The 19263-nt window shown below is 44.0% G+C and overlaps 1 protein-coding gene across 1 annotated transcript; it reads right to left on the bottom strand.

Annotated features, from left to right (window-relative positions):
* Window positions 1-5357: 5357 nt before the first annotated feature.
* APMAP (adipocyte plasma membrane associated protein) lies at window positions 5358-16558 on the bottom strand (the record flags this gene model as incomplete). The annotated part of the gene is made up of 8 exons (XM_010158806.1): window positions 5358-5790; window positions 6737-6929; window positions 7286-7420; window positions 7873-8047; window positions 9271-9387; window positions 11383-11475; window positions 13262-13377; window positions 16442-16558. Coding segments are annotated over 8 exons (1156 nt in total), but the record flags the coding sequence as incomplete, so codon positions are not given.
* Window positions 16559-19263: the final 2705 nt, after the last annotated feature.

The following is a 19263-nucleotide window of genomic DNA, read 5'->3' as shown; positions in this document are numbered from 1 at the left end:
GAGGGACCGGCTGCACACCGCCAACCTCCAAGCGCAGTGTGCTACTCCACCCAAGCCAGCCTGAGTTTCGCCAGAGCTTCGCAGTGCCCAGTGATCCTCCGACGGAGGTCTGCGTTTGGCTCCAAAGCTTTGCTGTGCAAATGTTTTCCCTTACACTCCCACTTTTTAAATTGCAGAGGAAACAAACTGCCTGCCACCAAAATAGAAAGCATTGCTGACTGACAGGCTTCCCACTTTGGTTCTCTTCACGTCAGCAGCTCCACGTTAAGGAGTTGGAAGGCCTTTCTACACCAGTTTACCCGATTTCACAACCTGACTGACTTGCAGGCCCCTCTGACAGCTGGCCAAATCATGCACGCAGCTGCACAGAACCAAGAAAAGGTTCCACTGGCAGCAGCTGGATAAGGAGACATGACTTATGCTGGCTGGGGGAAACACATATAGCTGACTACAACCACTTACTGCTCAGTTTTTCAGTCCCTGCCTCAAACAAGGCAGCAAAAATGAGGTGCCCCATGTGCTTATTCTTTTACAGCACTCTGTTTTCTAAGCAAGCTAGGTGAGAAGGTCCAAGTGTCAGCATCATCAGATCTCTGCTGCGATCGCTGAGCGGACAGACACAAAGCTGAGGAGGTCGTTACCTCATCTGCAGAGGTTACTGCCACAAAGCAGACTCAGATTTAAAGGAATCCGATCTATGCCAAGGCTTTGCAATCACTTCCATCAGCTGTTTACACCAAGATGCCAACCTTTGCAAAAGCATCAGGAGCTACGTCCACCAGCTCTGCTATGGGTTTGCTCTGGAAGAGGGACAGGGCAGTTAGCTGTGGAACTGCGTTTTAAATAGCTTCAGCAAAATCTTGATACTTGTGCCCTGCAGAAACATTTGTTCCACCAGCACAGGAGAACAAAACGTAACTTTAGAATGCACAGCTGTGGTGTACTCCAGCTCAGTTCCTTTTCCTTGGGCTGTTTTACTGCAAGCCTTTATGGTACAGCAAAGATTTTCCCAAGCCCTTCAGGAGAGAGGACACTGTTCTCCCACAGGCCACAGTCTGTCCCCATAGAAGCCTGGGTAAGACACAGGAAGCACCCTCAGGCTCCTCTGGGAGTTGTGCAGGGGGTTACCTCCCTTCTAAGGGAACCACAGCTCCTTTCTCCTGACACCAAAGAACGATCTTGCCCTGACAAGACATTTGGATACTGCTGTAAGTGTTCCTGCTTCTTGCAGTGGGGCAACGCATCCACACTGGAGAGGAGCCAGCCCCAGAGCTGCGAAGGTGCCACAATCCTGCATTGATACCATCAAGGGAGGAGACAGTCTCATTACCAAGCCTGGCTTGTTCCAGCTTTCCCCATTGCTCAAGGCAGATGCGTCACCATCCATCTGGAACTGCAACATGCCACCGAGTCATGCTCCTGTGGAAGTGGAACGAGCCCATAAAAGCAGCCTTCACACGGGCACCAAGGGGAGTTTATGCCAGCTTGTTCATTCCACAGGCATTTCAATGTGTTGCGTTACTCTGGGAGGACTGCATCTGAGGAACCATCAGGGATTAAAACACCTGAGTATCTATGAAAATACTGTTCTTACGCACCCCTTATGCTGCGTAATCAAAGAAGTGTGTGCCAGTCAACCAGTTTCACCTGGGTTCTACAGCAGACCGCCCCATTTCTGCATACTAGATGGCTTATCAGGATCCAGCACAGCACCAGGAACAGGAGCCAACACCATCTGAGCTCAAGAAAGGCACTCCTTCCAGCCTCTGCAGACTTGGGGTCTCCATGGACTGGAGGTACGCAGACCCTGCATTCAGACACATGTCCTTAAACTGCACAGTGACACCTCTACCTGGTACCGCTGCAGTTCCACCCTGATCCCCCACCAGCATGGGGGCCATCATGACAGCTTCCTTTCAATTTTCTTGGCCATGGAGGTATCGGCAGTCTTGGTGCAAACATCCCTCTCGTCAGGAAGCGTCAAGCATACTGACTTTCTCCTTGGTGCCTCACATGCCACCATCCTGCTCTGCTTCCGGCTGAGCTCTAACTTGCAGGGCCAAGCACAGCAGTGAAAAACCTTGCAGAGAAGTTTCAGGTCACTACAAAAACACAGGAGACAGCCAGATCACCTCCCTCTGAGGAAAAGACTGACCCATGTTTACATCCATAAAGCTCCAGCTAAAATGGAAGGTTAAGGTCCTTCTGACAAATGAAATACCAATGGCCTGGTTAAGCAGCCTGTCACCATGCAGTTTGTTGCTTAGAATGATACTAAGCTGTGCCACCCACCACAGTTTACATTTGGTGGTTTCCAGCCTTTAGCAGTCTTTTTTTTTTTTTTTTAAGGGAACTGCTGACTGACTGGACCTGTATCTGTGAACTCTCTCTATTTGTAGAAGCTGGACAGACAGGCTTTATTAATTCTGAGAAATTAAACTGAGAAGAATTGCACACTCTGTCCAAAGGCTTAACCTTTAGACAAACTCATTTAGACTGACAGCTATTCAGCTACATCCCAAAGAAGTACAGACAAGAACAATGAGAAATTTCTATTGCTCGGGGCAGACGCAACAACAGGCAGGGCAGGACACCAGAACTAAAGACTTCCATGGGCATGAATTCCCACTTGCCTCTGTACCCTACTCCCAGAATTCACCTCCTGCCCTCAGCGCAGAGCCTGCCTTTAGCCTGCCTGCAGTGATTTCTAGTGTGGCTGTAGCTAGAAGAGGCCTGGCCAGCAAAGAACCTGCACCACCAGCCAGAAAGGACAAGTAGTGACTGAACTCCCATGGGATGCCAGGGCCAAGAAAAAGCCCAAGTGCCCAAGGCATCAGCTCAGCTTTCTCCATGCTACAGGCAAATTGCTCCCTATAGGAAGACCTGTGCAGACAGCTCCAGTATCTTCATCGTGTCCAGCCTCCTGCCCTGACTGTACCACTTGGCAAAACAACCCTCCTCGCTACCACAGGATTAAGGGAAGAGCTCAAAAGGCAACAGCCCCAGTGAATAAGGGCATCAGGTATTTTCAGGTTAGAGGAAGCTGCTTCTGGGCTTCAGTTCTGCCCTGATTAACCATTTCTAATCTTTTTGCACCTGCCTGAGATACTTATGCCTGGACACTGTCTGATAGTTTGGACTAAACCACACAAAAGTCACACTGTGTTAGACACCTTTCATATTCGGCATTCTCGTTTCTTCTTCTCCAAGAAAAGCAGCACCCAAGACCTCTGGGTCTGCAGTACTCGCTATGGAGCTCAGAGAGAACAAAAAAAAGAACTTCTTGGTGGGACCACAGGATCATCAGTGTACTAAGCGAGTCTCCAACAGTGGCCAGGAAGGAGTGAGGGGGTAGAACAGTAGAAAAAGGATCAGAACCAAAGAACTCCCAAGACACAACTCTTCATGTGTCTTATCCTTCTTAAGCATCAGCAGCACTGCAATCTACTTCCTTTCCCACTCATAACTTCAGGGACAGTGTCTTACAAGGGAAATGGTCACAGAAAAGCCATCACATCTGGCATGTCAAAACATACAGGACTACACTACAAAAGGCAGCACAAGTGAATCACTAGAGGTAACTATGCAGCAACAGGCGAAGCTGTACTTGCCCCAAGACTACCAAAGCACCAGCATGAAACAAGCCCCACAACAGAATTGCCAACCCCAATTTATGATCCCATCAAGTTCAAACTTTTGTATGCCATCAGAATGGGACAGATGGCTGCAAGGCCTGGCAGAGCAATGCTAACCAGCTGCCGTGTAAACAGCCTGCCCTGTGCTGGGTTTTCCCAGAAGACGTTGCAAGTGTGTCACATTCTCAGCCCTTCTTCAGAGGCAGCAACAAGTCTGTCCCCTCCCATGGCAGGTCATACCTCTCCAGCCTTTCACACTTACACAGTATCACTCCACCTCTATCCACAAGCTATGAAGATAGGGCTTAGCTGCACCAAAGGTCAGAGCCTGCAGCAGCTCATCTGCTGGGCTGCTTTCAACTCTTACTGAGCTCCTTCCCAAATCGTCACCACCAAGTCAAGCCAAAGTGCTTGCAGACCCTGGCCCGTACAGGAAGAGTCAGGCTGATCCGGCAACCATCAGCCACTTGCCACAGGACTGCTACAGTCTGGTAGTAACACAGAACAAGGTGTCAAAAGCACTGACAGAATAATCACTTTCCTTTGCATACCCCTCCATTAATAGAGACAAGCACAGAAGGCCAGTGAAAGCAGATAACATTTTTAACATCATCTTCCCCTTCTCTGGTGCTTTTCATTCTCTATCAAGCAAATCTTCATTGTTTCCTTTTCAAAGGTGAGGAAATTGAACAATAGTTTATGTTTGACTATCACCCAGTGGCAGAAAAAGAGAGAGCAGCCAAGTCTTCAACCCCAAAGCACAAATCAATCCACAGCTGAAGTAACCTCTAATTCTTCAAGATGCAAAAGCTCTTTTTTATAATGTAACAGCACAGCCTTTCCTTTGTAGTAGGTGACAGAAAAGCATTCTCAAGATTTACCAAGCACAGTGTCTGTTAACAGAGGAAGTAAACTGTTTCCTCTGGAGATGCCAGAAAGCATCCATGAGCTACTGCTGCATTCCAAGCTTTTCCAAAGCCATCCTCATCCACTATTACTAGATTTTACAGTGGCCCTTTAATCTTCACCCACATCCATCTTCAGACACCAGCCTTCCCCAAAATCATTACCAGTTCTCCATAAAAAGCGTGCTGAAGAGGTTTCCTGCAGCTGGCCCTCTTCCCTCCCATGTCACTCAGGAACGGCCAGCTACGTAATGAACAGGAGACTTACAGGACCTGGTAAACACGGAGTAAATACTACAGTGACCCTTCTTAAACCCGCTGAAATTAGTCTTTAATAACACAGAAAATGAAACTTTCATTCATCATCGGACTACAATGCCATAAAGAAATACAGGAGTCCACAGATAACGATCAGATTTGATTCTGCATGTTGATTAACAGTTAATTGTTATGTCTGATGTTGACTACACAGGCTGGAATTGAAGAAACCCAAATGGTGTAACTAGATTTGCAGGCATGTTCTGGCTGTTGCTGCCTCTACCACAGCACCATGGTACGACATCAGAATGTGCACTGTAATCACTCCTGAACAAGAGGTTCGAAAATAGACATGAACACATGCAAGACATCCTCTTCAATCCAAACCAAACAGAATTCGATTCCATACATCACGAATCCTTCCAGCGTAAGGAGACATACAGTCGCGTTAAAGATGACAGATGGCGTCTGTTTAAGGTGACTCCAAACAGGGCTGGGTGGGGAAAAGCAATGGATTTTTCTTTAGGGAGCACATAACCACATGACAACGCCCCACCATACTCCTCAGATATTAATGAGCATGCATGCCAACTCCAAAGCAAGAGCAATCAAACCAAGGAAAAGGACAGGAACAGCAAGCTGTGCAGTTTCCTATGGCAATAGCACAGCGCTACTGTACGTTAACAGACTTTCTGTCCTTGGTCACACGCCACCCCAAGCACACACTTCCTTCGTACCTCTGGAGCGCTATAGGACAGTGGCACTTTATCATGGATGGACAGTTAAACATGCTGAAGATTAAGTCTGCAGATAAACGGAGACCGGAAGGAGCCCAGGTAAAGGTATCCATCGTGCTCATGTGCCTCGCTGACGTAAGCTACCGTCACTCCGTTGGGATCGTGAAAGCTTCTTTTGTAGGATCCTGTCTCACTAAGTTCGACAACAAGGCTGTATTTGGGCACAAACTTTGTCACAGTTTCCTGACTCAGCAACTAAAAGGAAAAGAAAAAAGGAAAATTAAGAACAAAAAGATTTTGTCCTCCACAATTAGACCTCAGACACTTGCAGAGTCAGAGAGCATCCCACACTCCTTGGAAGAAGCAGCTGAGAACATAAGCAGGCCTTCTTACACAGGCTTAACACGTTAACATCTGAAAAGCCAACTTAAGCCGACCAGCAGAAGCTACTCCACTCCAGCACTAAGCTGAAAGGACATCCCCTCAGGAGACATCAGCTCATTCTGCTGCAGCTGATGCCAAGCAGCTGACATCATGCTCTGCTCCCCACAGCATCGGTTCCTTAAGGCTCCTGCACTACTTCCATCCTAAACACTGCCTGTGGATTTTTTTCTTTTTTTGAGAATTAAAGTATTTAAGTCTTTGCACTGTTTAAAAAGCACCGTGCCTTTTCTTTAGCATCAGATATCCCTTTCAAAATACATTCTTGCTCATCCTAAAGGGGGGTGTGACATAAAAACAGGCAGACTGAGTCAGAACGAAGAGTCACCTAGCAGCACACGTAACATGCACGCTGTCTAGGATGCCTAGGGCAGTCATTAGAACAGGCAGACATCATGAATGCCCACTGGACACCTGGCAATAAGTAGTTTAGGCACTTCAGGTACAAAGGTGAAGTCTTCACGTATCCAAATGTAGATCCTGTGTGGCTGCATGGCTAGGGCAGAGAGAGTCTCTTTTTCCTTCCTGAGATCAAGATGGAAGGCAACTTAAGAGATGCGTACCTGCTACTCAGAGAAGCAAAAGTTAGTTTTACTACCTATGAAAATAAGGACTCTATGTGGGGACAACCACAAGAGTTTTAACCACGGCACTGAAAACTTAAAAATCTTCCTGTGAAGAGGAAGAAACAGGACAAACAGATATTTATAATCTCCATTCCTATACTAAAGGAGACTCAGTATTTTATTTCTTTTTTTACCTTAAATATCATCCTTTTAATCCATGGTTTTTCAGACAAGAAATCCAACAAAGAAAATCCAGGATTGGGTCGGACAGCTGACATTGCTACCCAATATCCTCCAGAGCTGCTTAACCTGATATTATCTGGAAGACCAGGCATATTCTCAACAAACATATCTGCTCCACCTTTCATCAGCCCAGACACATAATACCTGAAAGTTACAGATAGGAGGGTTAGTGCATCTTTCACTCAAGCAGTCTAAGGAATAAGTAAATGCCACAACATTAAAAAAAATAATTTTTTTCTTTTTGGAAACAGAGCAGAGACACATTCCTCTCACCAGGAAAAATCAGCTTACTCCACTACATTCAAGAAGCTCACGATGGAAAGATTATGCAGTCCAGATGTTTACAGTGAAAATAAAGATTAAGTATGGAGGAAGGCCACCTTCTTTGCCAGTGATAATTCGGCATGAATAGAGCGTAGGATTTCTTTTGTCAGACAAGTCATTTATTTAAACAATCTCTAAACGGAGAGCAGTAATCATTTTGGCAAAGTCATACTCACCTCCTGATTCTAGCCATGGTTGTCTCCTGCACCAGGACAAAATCTTCTGCAGGAGAGAGCTGGACACCATTGGGAAACCTCAGCCCCACCATTAAGACTTTCACCTCTTTTGTTACTGTATCATATTCAAGTAGGCTAAAAAGGAAGCATTATATATGGTTTTGAATGAAGACAAATATTTATCTTGGTTTCATTCTCCAGGCATTCTATCTTCTCTTGCATGCACTTCAACTAAGTTAAAAAGGCAGAATGGCCAGGAAGCATTTGTTTATGAACACAGGACAAATACTAAGCCACGTGAGCTTGGCAGCATGCCTACAGGATTTAGGCTGAACATGCTAACACCTTCTCTTTTAAAAGGTTTTTTAAACATTCCATGCAAGTCTTGAAGGAAAAAGAGGAATCTCATTTATTTTGCTGCAGGCTTCATTAGCAACATCCACACATTCTCTCATCCCCTCTGGGCAGTGCAGTGTTTGCAAAGAGAAAAAAAAAAAATGAAGACCAAGGAAGTGCCCACCACCAGTAAGTCCATTCCTACAGCTGAGCTTGCAGTAAGCTAAATGCCCTGGGGAAGAGATACTTGCCGCCCATCATCTGTGCCTTCCATGATCAAGTACAAGTAGTCTCGTCTTTGCCATCGACTACTAGAGTCAGTGAAGTAGATTTTCCTCCCATCCTGGGTCACTGTAAGATCATTCACAAATGACAACTTCTGACCTTCAATGAGTGTTTTGGTTGACACCAGCATTTTGGTTTCACCTGGTTACAAAAAGAAGGGGGGAGGAGGGAGGGGGAAGACACACAAAACAAGCTTTTGTATGTCCTGTCTTGGAAGTGGGTTAAATACTAACATGAAATTAACAGGCACTTCACCCTTTTCCATTCGTGCCTCTTAAGTAATAAGGTTTTGGATTGAAATGGAACAACTCAACAGCGAACATGAATGACCAGGGGAAAATACAGAAAACTGAAACAGTAAGTGATGTTCCCTAGTGACAAGTGCCAGACTTCTCAGGCTTCTGAAGCTCTTATGAAAACAAGTGCAAACTCAGGTCCCAGCCTTGTAGAAGGATGCAGGCACTACTCCCTCTTTCCCCACAAATCAAGATACAAAGCACTTTCTAAACATTAAAACATCAGCAGGTTCACTAACGTGCTCTGCCACAGGCAGCTCTGCCACGTATTACCAGGCAAATTAAGGTCATATTTCTACAAATTAACCAAAATCTATTGAAGTCACCTTTGGGCAGTTGTTCGTTTGCTTGTTTTCACCATGACTGAGCTGATATGGCAGCTGTCAGCCATTGAAATGGGAGACCTTGATCACACCCTCCAGTCTGAGTCCTTTAGTTACATCTCACCTAGTATTTGGCTAGCCTCCTTCTCCCCACCTGAAGCCAACTCAGATGTAAACAGTCAGAAAATCAACCCTACAAGAAAGCAACTCTTGCTTTCTGACAGCACAGCTCCTAAAAGGGAGATCTGGCTCAGGGAAACATACAACGAAGGGCACAAGGCCACAGTGCCTTCCCCAGCAGGAACAAGCCACTGGATCTTCAGCTGCACCAAAATACATCTTTTTTCACTTTCTACAGATTGGGGTTACAGGGAAGTTAAGAGCTCTTCACTACAACACAGCAAGATCAAGGCAGAAAGAAAAGTACAGCAAACATGACAGAGTTCATGTAACTGTATTTTTCCCCTTTATGAAAACTGAAACAGCTACACAGAGCTTTATTCACAGATCCTGAGGTACTCATTTTGACAACCAAAAGCATATGTCACCAGAAGATAAGAACACTGGTAACTCTGATCTAGAGAAAGGAATAATTGCCACAAGAAAAAGATCAAGTCCTTGCGTGGCATATTTCATTCAGACAGCTCCACATCACTTTACAAAGGCAGGCATTCTTTTGCCTGCAGCGTCTCGCAAAACTGCAAAGGAACCCCAGTTTTGTCAGCAGAAGAGCAGAAAGTCATACCTGTTCCAGGATTAACTTCATAGAGTCCATAATAAGCATCCGCCACAAAAAGGGTGTTATTTGGCCCCACTCTGATGCCAAGTGGTCTTCCACATGTTGGTTCATCTTCTCGGGTTCCTTAGAAAACAATTTTAAAATGGTTTTCCAAATAGAAACAAAGACAAGGCATTCAGGGTACCTACACAGGTCAAACTGTAGCTTAACAAAACTCGATGGCCAGCACCACACACATTCGTTACAGAAATGATTCTTACTTTCCTAGGTGTGAGTGGAACAGCTATCCCCATGTTGTCACCAGTCTAGAGATAGTTTGCCAGACTGGTAGCTAACAGCTGCCCCAAGTAGGGCTGAATGTCAGAAAACTGGATGTAACTAAATGCTTCTTCCCAGAAAGAATCAGTTTTACTGCTGGTTTCTTTTATTAAAAAAGAAATACATGCACATCTTGTAACGTTTTCCCCTGGAAAGGTCCAATGCTGTCATGAAACAACAAGTTTCTCAAGACAGAGACACTGAAGACTTCTGTGTGAGGCGGAAGGGGAACACTGCAAATCTGAAAAGTTTGTCTCCTTGAGGCCTGAAGAACAAAGAACCTGAGAACGTCTGTAGTTTTAAAGATTAGCACGAGAAACTTCTGGAGAAGGCAGTCTGCTACAGCCTTTCCACTTCCCTCCCCAAGTCTAGGAGGGCAAGACAGAATTCTAGGCTCCTCACTCTCTCTTTAGCCCCAAGGAAACAAGGCAGCATAATTTTGCCCACTTCTCCCAAGCTGTACAAGTCCAATGGAAATGAGCAGTGGGAAGGTGACTCTTCATATCCAGCACAACCTCAGCAGCAGCTGGAAGTCCATCTTCCTACCAGCTGGCAGCAGACTTCGGTGGCAGTCAGCACCAAGGCTGTCCTACCTGTTATGCAGCCAAGAGAGCGCTTCCGAATCGATCCAGCGCCTAATTACGTCAACATCCATGTAAGATTACATGGCTGAAACAGTGAATGTGTCAGCGCGAGCTACAGACAGCCAGGAGCTGTTGCTGTGTTTAACTTCTGTCTAACTGGCAATCAGCAAAGGGCTGCAGAACCTCACGGAAGCTTCTACATCATTACCACAAACAAAACCACCCACAGCCCCAAAACACACCAGCCAGGCTCCTCAGACTGCATGGCTGTACTGGGATGGTCAAGTCCAGCTTCCCCATAGAAATGGTTTGTTAATGAAGAAGCCGCTGCCAGCTTTTCTCACTCAGCTCCAGAAATCTCATTCAAGGATGCAATTAAGTGGTTCAGAAAGAGGTGTGGAATTCAGCCACCGAAATTTAGCGTAGAGAAGACATGACCCAAGGAAGATCTCTGCCAGAGCAGGTGGAGCCACCACAACTCCCCTCTGCTGTATTTACAAATACAGGAACGGAAATCAGTACAACAAAGCGCAAGGCAAAGTTCTACAGATGGGAAGGTGACACTTCCTTTCAAAAGCTGCTAAGGAAGTTGATCTTTCGCACTCACGCATTATCTCAGTGTTCATTCGCTCACACTTGTTTACGAGTCCTCAGTTTTTACGGAGCGCCCTTCACCTTGGAATCTTGCTTCCTTCAGCTTCCATAAATATTATGCCACGTTGCTGCCCATTTTTTTCTTGTTTAGGATACGTGCTTTTTCTAGATGGACTAACAGGAAAAGGAATGTTATCTGTGATGCTCTTCAACCTCATCTTCCTCCTGGTCTTAAGATGCAGGATCTTCTACCAACAAGTCATCCATGCTGTGGCCTTACCAGAGCACAGACCTTGTAGTCAGGACAAAAAATCCCCGTGTACCTGAATTTTACTGCTGGGAGGAGTGGTTTTTTGTTTTGGTTTGGTTTGTTTGTTTTTTAAATCAAGAGCACTCATTCTCATTCTTTTGGTCCTTTGTTCTGCTGTTCCTCTCAGTGCTTATATGCATATTTCCATTCATGCTTCATTCATACAAACAGTAATACTAATATTTCTGTCACAAACGTCCACAGAGGAAGATATGCTCTGACATGAGCAACCCAGGCAGAGCACCAGTTTAAACAGCAGAAGCCCTGGCCCAGATGTTTTCAGGCACGCTGTGTTCAGGAGCTGTCACTCACCACAAGGACCATGGCCAATTCTTGCTATTGTTTGTATTTCCCCATCTTCAATTTTGATAATCTTCCCATCCGCTGTCCCAGTAAAGAGCACATCTGCAAGAACAACTTGTGTGATTAGCTTGATCAAAAAACTTAGTGGCAAACATCCTTCCACATAATCCTTCTGCTAGCACAGTTTCATGTTTAAGATAGAGTGAAGTAAGAGTCTTCTTCAGTCATAGCAAAAGAATAAAGAGGGAAAGGGAAAGATGAAGGCAAATAAGAGTATTTAGTTAGATTTCTTCCAACTCCAAAAGAAGAGAAAAGATTTAAGCCTTAGGAGTTATGAATACAGGGTACGAAGCTTTTCAAGCGTAAGTGGTCCAAATCCTGGATTAAAAGTGGATATAACTTAATGGCTAGTCATTGGATTGATCCCTCTGGGCAAATTTCTACATCAAATGGGACGTGGCACCACAACCATCTTACCACTCATCAACAAAACTGACCGGCTAGAACTTCCCATTCTGATACAGTCCACACAGGTTGCTGGACACCTGCCAACACTCATACTGTATCAGTTCTGGGGAAGAATTACAAAAACCATAGCAAGTGAACAACCACCCAAATCAAAAGCATTGCCAGATTTACTGTATTCATGCCAAGCCACCTGATGGCATAAGACAGATTCGCTGAATACAAACAACACAAACTTTTCCATGCAACCAAATTAAACAAAAGACCGTTGGATTAGTAAACGCTGTTGCTTGGACTTTCCCATCTTCAATTTAACTGAAGTTAAAGCTTGCTAATTACATTTTTAAAAGAGGAATAAGAAGCCTTCAACATTCACTCATACAAAACCCATTGCCAGTCACGTTGATTATTTCACCTGTAGGACAGTTGTCCCTTGCAGGTTTCCTTAAGAGTTTCCTATGAGATTGACAAAACTAGGTAACAGAAAAGAATCAGTGGCTTCAGGTAATCACTTTAGCACATTGTTAACAGAGATAGGTACAAAAAGCATAACCTGAGAGAAGATTTTACAGTAGTTTCTTGCTGGGTATTTTTTTTTTTATATATATATTTTTACAAATTTATTAGAAGATACAGCAGAAGGAAAAAAACACAATGATAAGGCTACCGAGTACCTCTTGTACTGAAGGATGTTTCAGTAAGGGCCTTGCTTTCAGCAACCACACCCTTCCCTTTCCACATTAAAACAGTCAAGTGCTCACATCAAGGGTCGTTTCTAGCCTTAACTCCCTTCAGGGGGCGCAAGGAAAGGAACCACCCCTGCACAAAGCTGGTTCCCCGACTGGGTGTCATGCCACTACAGTCCAGCCACATCATTAGGAAACTGCTCAGAGGAGGCATGGCTTTGTAATCTGGAGAGAACACGTGCCATGAGGGGGAAGGATAGGATAGCACCAGTAATGAATGCAACAGCATTAAAATGTAAACATGTTTTGATTAATTTGAGATTTTTTCTGTCCTATAGGCAAAAATTCACAGCACAACACTCAGCTCCCTCAGAAGCAATGAGCACTGACAGAGTAGGTAGTACCCTGTAAATATTAATTCCCCATTAAGAGCTAGCCAAAAATAAAACGGGACCACTTCTTCCAAATGTTAAGTAGCCCCTGACTACATTGCTGACATCCTGGAAGACAAGAGATTTTTAATCTGGCAACAAGATTTATTTTATAGGGGGAAAGAGGCGAAAAGCAGTATATAGTAGCCAGGTCTTGTGGCATAACTCAATCCTTTTTTTAAAAGGCTGCATATTCAAGATATCAAACTCTGGAAGTTATTTAAGAGCTATATTGCTAAACACAACCTCATCAAAGGAGTAACATTTAAAGACCCTTCTTTAAAAGCTTATTTTGTCAGTGCTTACCCCCAATATTGACGATGGACTCTGGTCCGACCAGCTGATTTTCCCACAACCGCTCAGCCTGTCGTAACTTGGTATTGGGCTCTAGCGATCCCGTCAGGAGGGGAGGTTCCTTCAGACTGCAAAACAGAACACAGACCTCAGGGTCCTTTGTGCAAATCTGCAAACACTCTTGAGCAACACATTGGATCGTTTTCTTCCCAGTTGGCTAACTCCTGCAAGCCTGACCTATGGTTTACATACAGCATATTTAAACACAGGAAAAAAAAACCACCCACAACAAACCACAGCTGACAAGCAGAAAAAGATACTCACTTTTGTTCAAAGATCATAGTGTACTGGTTCTGCTGATCAGAAAAGTTGCAGTTATGTGTTCCTAAGATGTACCTGGAAATCTACAAAGCTTCAAGTCTATCAACACGTTCCTAGTTCATCTGTCTTACACAAAGGCAAAGCATTTCTGCATTGCCACCACACAACAGAACAACTGCTTTCTTACTCGGCTGAATTAGGAAAAATATTCTGGTAGAAACAGCTAAGTAGATAAACGCAAATTCCTAAGCGAAAATGTTTTAAAATGTAGAAGCTTGGCATTTTACAATACACTGAGACCTGACACTACATAGCAGTGAAATAAAGAGAATGTAATTATTCTAAGTAATTAAAGAAAAAATATATTTAATTACTAATTAGCATACAACTAGAGAAAAAAGTGATGCAGTAGTTTAAGCGCTAGGACACACGCTTTTGTACCATATCGAAACAGATATTCTCATTCGTGACTTGGATCCATCCAAACAGAGGAAGACCAACACAAATACTTAAAGGGTATTGAACTGAAATCTCAAAATGACATAATAAGGTCCAACCTTGCAAGCCCTTATTTACATAAATAGGGAGGTTGAAGCCAACTGGAGTTGCAACCAGCTAGAGAGACAGGGAGAAGGGAAGTAGTGAGATGCCTACACAGCTTCAGTGTAAATACCAGGGTCCAAAGCTCTGTGCTTCAAACCCAGCCTTAACTGTGCTGGCAGACTTGAACAAGTTTCAGTCTCTTAGGTTCTTAAAAGCACACCTATAAGCCACCTCAGCCTCCATGAGTTAAGGATTTCAAGCTATTAGTAAAAGCTGCATACACGCCCAGGGTGGTAAGGTCATTAGGGGTTTGTTCACAAGAGCACGTGAAAGCTCCCCAGGCCAAGCTTTCAAAGAATTTTTCAATTTTATTTTTTTTAAAATAACTTGTATATGACCGTAAGCAAATGCCTTCCACCTGCAGAATCTTAAAAAGACGAGGTTTGACTCCAAAAACTTGCCCAGATTCATATGATCCACGACCTATTTGTCACTCTACTGCTCATATGATAGAAATCGTTACAATTTCTACAGCTTAAGTGACTGGGGGGCAGGGGGGGAAGTCAACTGAAAGTGCAAACTATAACAGCAATGACAACTGAGGAAAACAGGTTCAAAACATAATTCAGACGGAGTGAAAAATACATACTTTTATCTGTCTGGTTTCAGACAGCAAACTTTCCTTTCAGTCCATATTACTGCAGTGGCAAAGCCAACTGAATTACTAGCTCCTGTCCACAGAAGATTTACAGCAGAGTTATCTTCACAATGCTAACACACGTTCATTTTCCATCCCTTCTTCCAAGCATTAGAGCGTTTCAGCTGAGGATAACTGGCTTCAGATAAGGAACTCATTTGCTGGGAACTTTGGACAGTTGTGTTTGCAAGCAGCAAATCCTCCTTGGGATCAACATTATCCAAGACAGGCTCATAAAGAAGGAACTTTAAGTAAACCAGAGTTGCAGGAATTGCACAGAACACATCTGCTTCTTTCTCCGCTCTCTTATTCCTCATTATTTCCAGCGGTTTACAGGAGAAACATAGCTAATGGCACATGAGATTTCTACGTGCTCTTTCACAGAAGGGGTTGGTTCAGAGAGCACCCACCTCCCTGAGCTTTCTCAAAGCCTTTCATAAACATCACGCAGCATCACCCTACCTGTTGTACAGACTGGAACCACTTCTGGCAGGGAAGCTAAGCAGCTAATTAAGAATGTGCAGCAATATAAGCCAGTGATTTGGACAGGAAAAATAGTTCTCCCAGTCTTGTAAAAGGGACTTAAAGTAAGAATACTGTTACCCTAGGCCAGAAGTAGATCAAGACTGTGTAACAGGAAAGGCATTATAAACACCTCCTGCTGGCTTTCAGAATTAGTGTTCAGTCGCATTTCAAGGAATTGGGTTTTGTTAAACCCAACCACCGCAGAAAGCATTTCATTATGATTTGCAGTGATGCAGCTTACATCTAATAGCCTATTGGCAAGACTTGTAAGTACTACCCTAACACATTAACAGTTTCTTTCAACTCTCGAGATATTTAGTGTGGTGGTGTTCCTTTTCTTGAAGGAATTGCGTTGATCATAAATATTCAGCAGACTGAGCATTTTCACTTACTTCAAAATGCCAGGAGCACAAAACAGCCTGACTCCACCCTATGCTAGCAGCCAAAGCCTTTCACACACAACTTCTCCCAACACAGGTCACGTCGTCTCACACAGCTGATGCACTTTTACGCTACACATTTGATACGGACCTTGATTCAGATGTTTACGAATTCAGACATTCACCTAGCTGCATTGCTTTATGAGTTCTGCACTTAAATATAACATCAGCATATGGTTCCATTGGTACAAAGCACTAAATCAAGCCAGTCAGGTTATCCTCCATTCCCATCCTCAGATAAAGAGTCTCTCTTTGACAGAACTATAATAGCAGATGTACAGCTTGGTCCTTACTGAAAAGTCAGAAGGCAAGAGTGCATCTAAGTAATCACAAGCTCCAGTGACAGCCTGGACAGCAGAAAATAACCTTCTAGATTAACGATCAAAGAAAGTAATTCAGCCCCTTCAGTGATCAGTAGTGACACACAACTGCACAAGATAGCTCAGAAACAGACTGGGTGTGTGAAGCAAGCCACAGCAATTGATAGTACTGCAATCACTCCCCAGTTTCTCAATCCAGTTAGAACCACTTCACACAGCTGACTCTTGTTTCCTGAAAAAAACAAACAAAAAAAACCCCACACCAAACAAAAAAACCCAACCAACAGGACACATACAAAAAGTTACATTTCAATTACGTTTATTTCAAAACAAAGCAACAATTTACCTTATAGGCTGAGGGTCTATAGGACAGTCCAGCAGAACAGTTACTCCAAGCAGGGGCACAGTTAGAGAGGCAGCCAAAGTCAAGAAGGTAACACGGAACACCTTGCCGCTGTAAGTACTGCCAAAACCAGACAAGAAGTAGGATTAACATGCTAAGCTCTCTTAAGATACAACAGTCTTTAAAAATTCTTTAACAGGCTATTTTCTTCAGAAAAGGAACCAGAAATACCTTTGCCAAACCACCATCCTGAATGACCTTCAAGGTGCATTTTGTATTCGTTAGGATAAGAGAAAGGGATATGTATCTCAGCATGCCAGCATCATACGAAGCAGAGTATTCTCATGTACAGGTTTCACATGTGACACAAGTTACAGATGACTACAAAAACCCACAAAAAAAGAAACACACACAAACAACCAAGAAACAGAGAAGAGGTGATGATGTTTGGTTGGGTTGTTTTTTTTTTTAACCTGGTCTTCAGTTTTGGCAATGGTTCCCATCTCAGCACAAGTTTTGGATGAAAAGTTCAACTAAAACAAACATTAGAGGAAGTTAAACGAATGCTTGCATAACTTAGTGAACACTGGTTTGAAACTCAAGCCCCAGCACACGGAAGAAATTAAGTATCTTCTATTTACCCATCAAATCACACACAAAAAAAGTAAAAACTGTTCTTCCACAGGAGAAAAACAAGCTTTATTCTCAGTAAGTTTATAGGCATCAATCAGGCATTTACAGAGGAAAGCACAGAGCTACTCTCAACAAATCCTAGCCTTGAACTGGGAAAGCAGCTCCCAGGTTTAGCTACTCTGAACCATTCACTGGCACAGCCAGCCGGTCTCCTTCCAGTATCAATTAAACACAGGCTAGCAGTGCCTGGTGGTTCTGCATTAGTCCTTGGAGCATCTCCACTGTTTTGTCCTTCATTAGCCAATCATTTAGACAGTAGGAAATAGGAACTACTGCCCAGAGCACACATATATCACAACTAGGGTGCTAATGACATGCACGTGCAGTACTGGTATCAGCATCAGGGTAGCTTTTAGGATCATCAGCTGGAACAGCAAGGACAGAACTAGGCCTGGATTTGGTCACCACTTGCACGCACAACGTACAGATTGGAATATTCATAGCTCTCTCCCAGTGACACAACTGCCACCAGCCCCTCTCTTCTGGCAGCAGAGGGAGGTGGTTGGGATGGAGGCCTGCCCCAGTTTGCCCAGCCCTGCACACGAGCCATCACACGCCGCCACACAGATCACCAGGCTGTGCCATGGTGACTGCTGCAAGGACGCCGACAGCCTGCCGTGACAAGAGCCGCCACTGCTGCTAGCCCAAAGCCACACAGTTCAGCCCACTCCAGGAAGCGTTGTTGGCACTACTGCTGTTGACCAAACTTTGCCCCGCTCCCCAAGGCGCTCACCACCTGAGCCTACTTCCTTTCCACCAGCATGCTCAAGTGTTCCTGCTCTCAGAAGAGTGCAGCATCCCCATCGTGAACTCCAGCAGTGATACAGCCCTAGGCCTGTCTCCATCTGAGCTGGACCAGGCTGGGAGACTGCTTCAAACAAGCTTTCTCATCTGCATGGACCTCTTCAGACTTCCCAAGAGCCAGACTGCCCTTTTGATTAACTGGAAGAACTCAGCACTTCCTGCTCTAACTGTAGATGTCTCAAGGAAGCAACAACCTCCCAGTCTGTTTCCCCTTGGATTTGGAATTGAGAGAGCAGGTGGTAGAGATAAGAGGCAATTCCCAAGTTTACACAAAGACAAGGACTTCAGCTGTCAGCCTTGTCTTTCCACCGTCCTTCAAAAGACGAAGGCTCAACACAGAGATTACAAGTACCGCCGGCAGACACCTGAGCATCTTTGTGACAACTGAGAACAGCTCACACATAAGGAAGCAAGTAAAGATGAATGGAAACTCATCTGCCAAACCCAATTTAATTAAAGCTTCTGAAAGCATGATTTAAGTAAAGCACATATTTCTGACCCTCATTCAAACTTGCAAGGAATTGACAATAAAGGAAAAAGGCAGGAAGAATGAGGTGACCAGCAAACTCACACTTCAAGCCTGCTAACTGCAAAGCCTGTTTTAGACACTGCTGAAACCACAGGAATTTAAGTTAACCCCAAAAACTTAAATAAAAATAACAAGTGAGCTGCTTAGAATCCTTATAAAAGTAAACATGCAAAACATACCCAATATAGAACACCGACAGCTTTAAGTTACTGACTGGTCACTGGGAAGCAATGGTTCACCAACACTAAATAAGCAAAACAGAAATCCTTTGCTAATTGCGTCTCTGATAATTAATCCTACATGGACTCCAGCCACAAATCTCCATAATGCAACATAATAGATGGTGAACCAAAGTATTACAAGCCATCAACTACTTTATTCAGTGGAAGACCAAGCAAACACCACCACATTCTTATAGCGGCTGTTGCTGTTAGTTATACTGAAGCTGATTTTTTTTTAAATTCTTGAACAGAAAATTGTAAGTAGAAATCTCCTTTAACTTAACACAAACGAAGAGACTGCTTATAAACTTATTCTATCTCAGCCACATACAGATTAGTCTTTAGACTGCAGATTACTCTTCAAAACTATTGCCAAATATGAACAGACTAACCAGAGTTACAAAGGACTCAATCTTTAAAAATTGAGAAAAAGCCACAACAGGCTGTTATTTCTTGACTAACAAAAGATAAACAGCACTTAGACTAGGAAAAAAGCAAAAGGCGCAGAAGTTAAACCACTTCTCTGGTTAAGAGCTGATCCTGCAGCCCGGCAGGTTACAGGCCCACCGAAACCCTCC

Source organism: Eurypyga helias, unplaced genomic scaffold, assembly GCF_000690775.1.
Source record: "Eurypyga helias isolate BGI_N326 unplaced genomic scaffold, ASM69077v1 scaffold11929, whole genome shotgun sequence".
NCBI classification, from domain to species: domain Eukaryota; kingdom Metazoa; phylum Chordata; class Aves; order Eurypygiformes; family Eurypygidae; genus Eurypyga; species Eurypyga helias.
The sequence above is the reverse complement of the archived record's forward strand: the minus strand, read 5'-3'. Positions and strand labels throughout refer to the sequence as shown.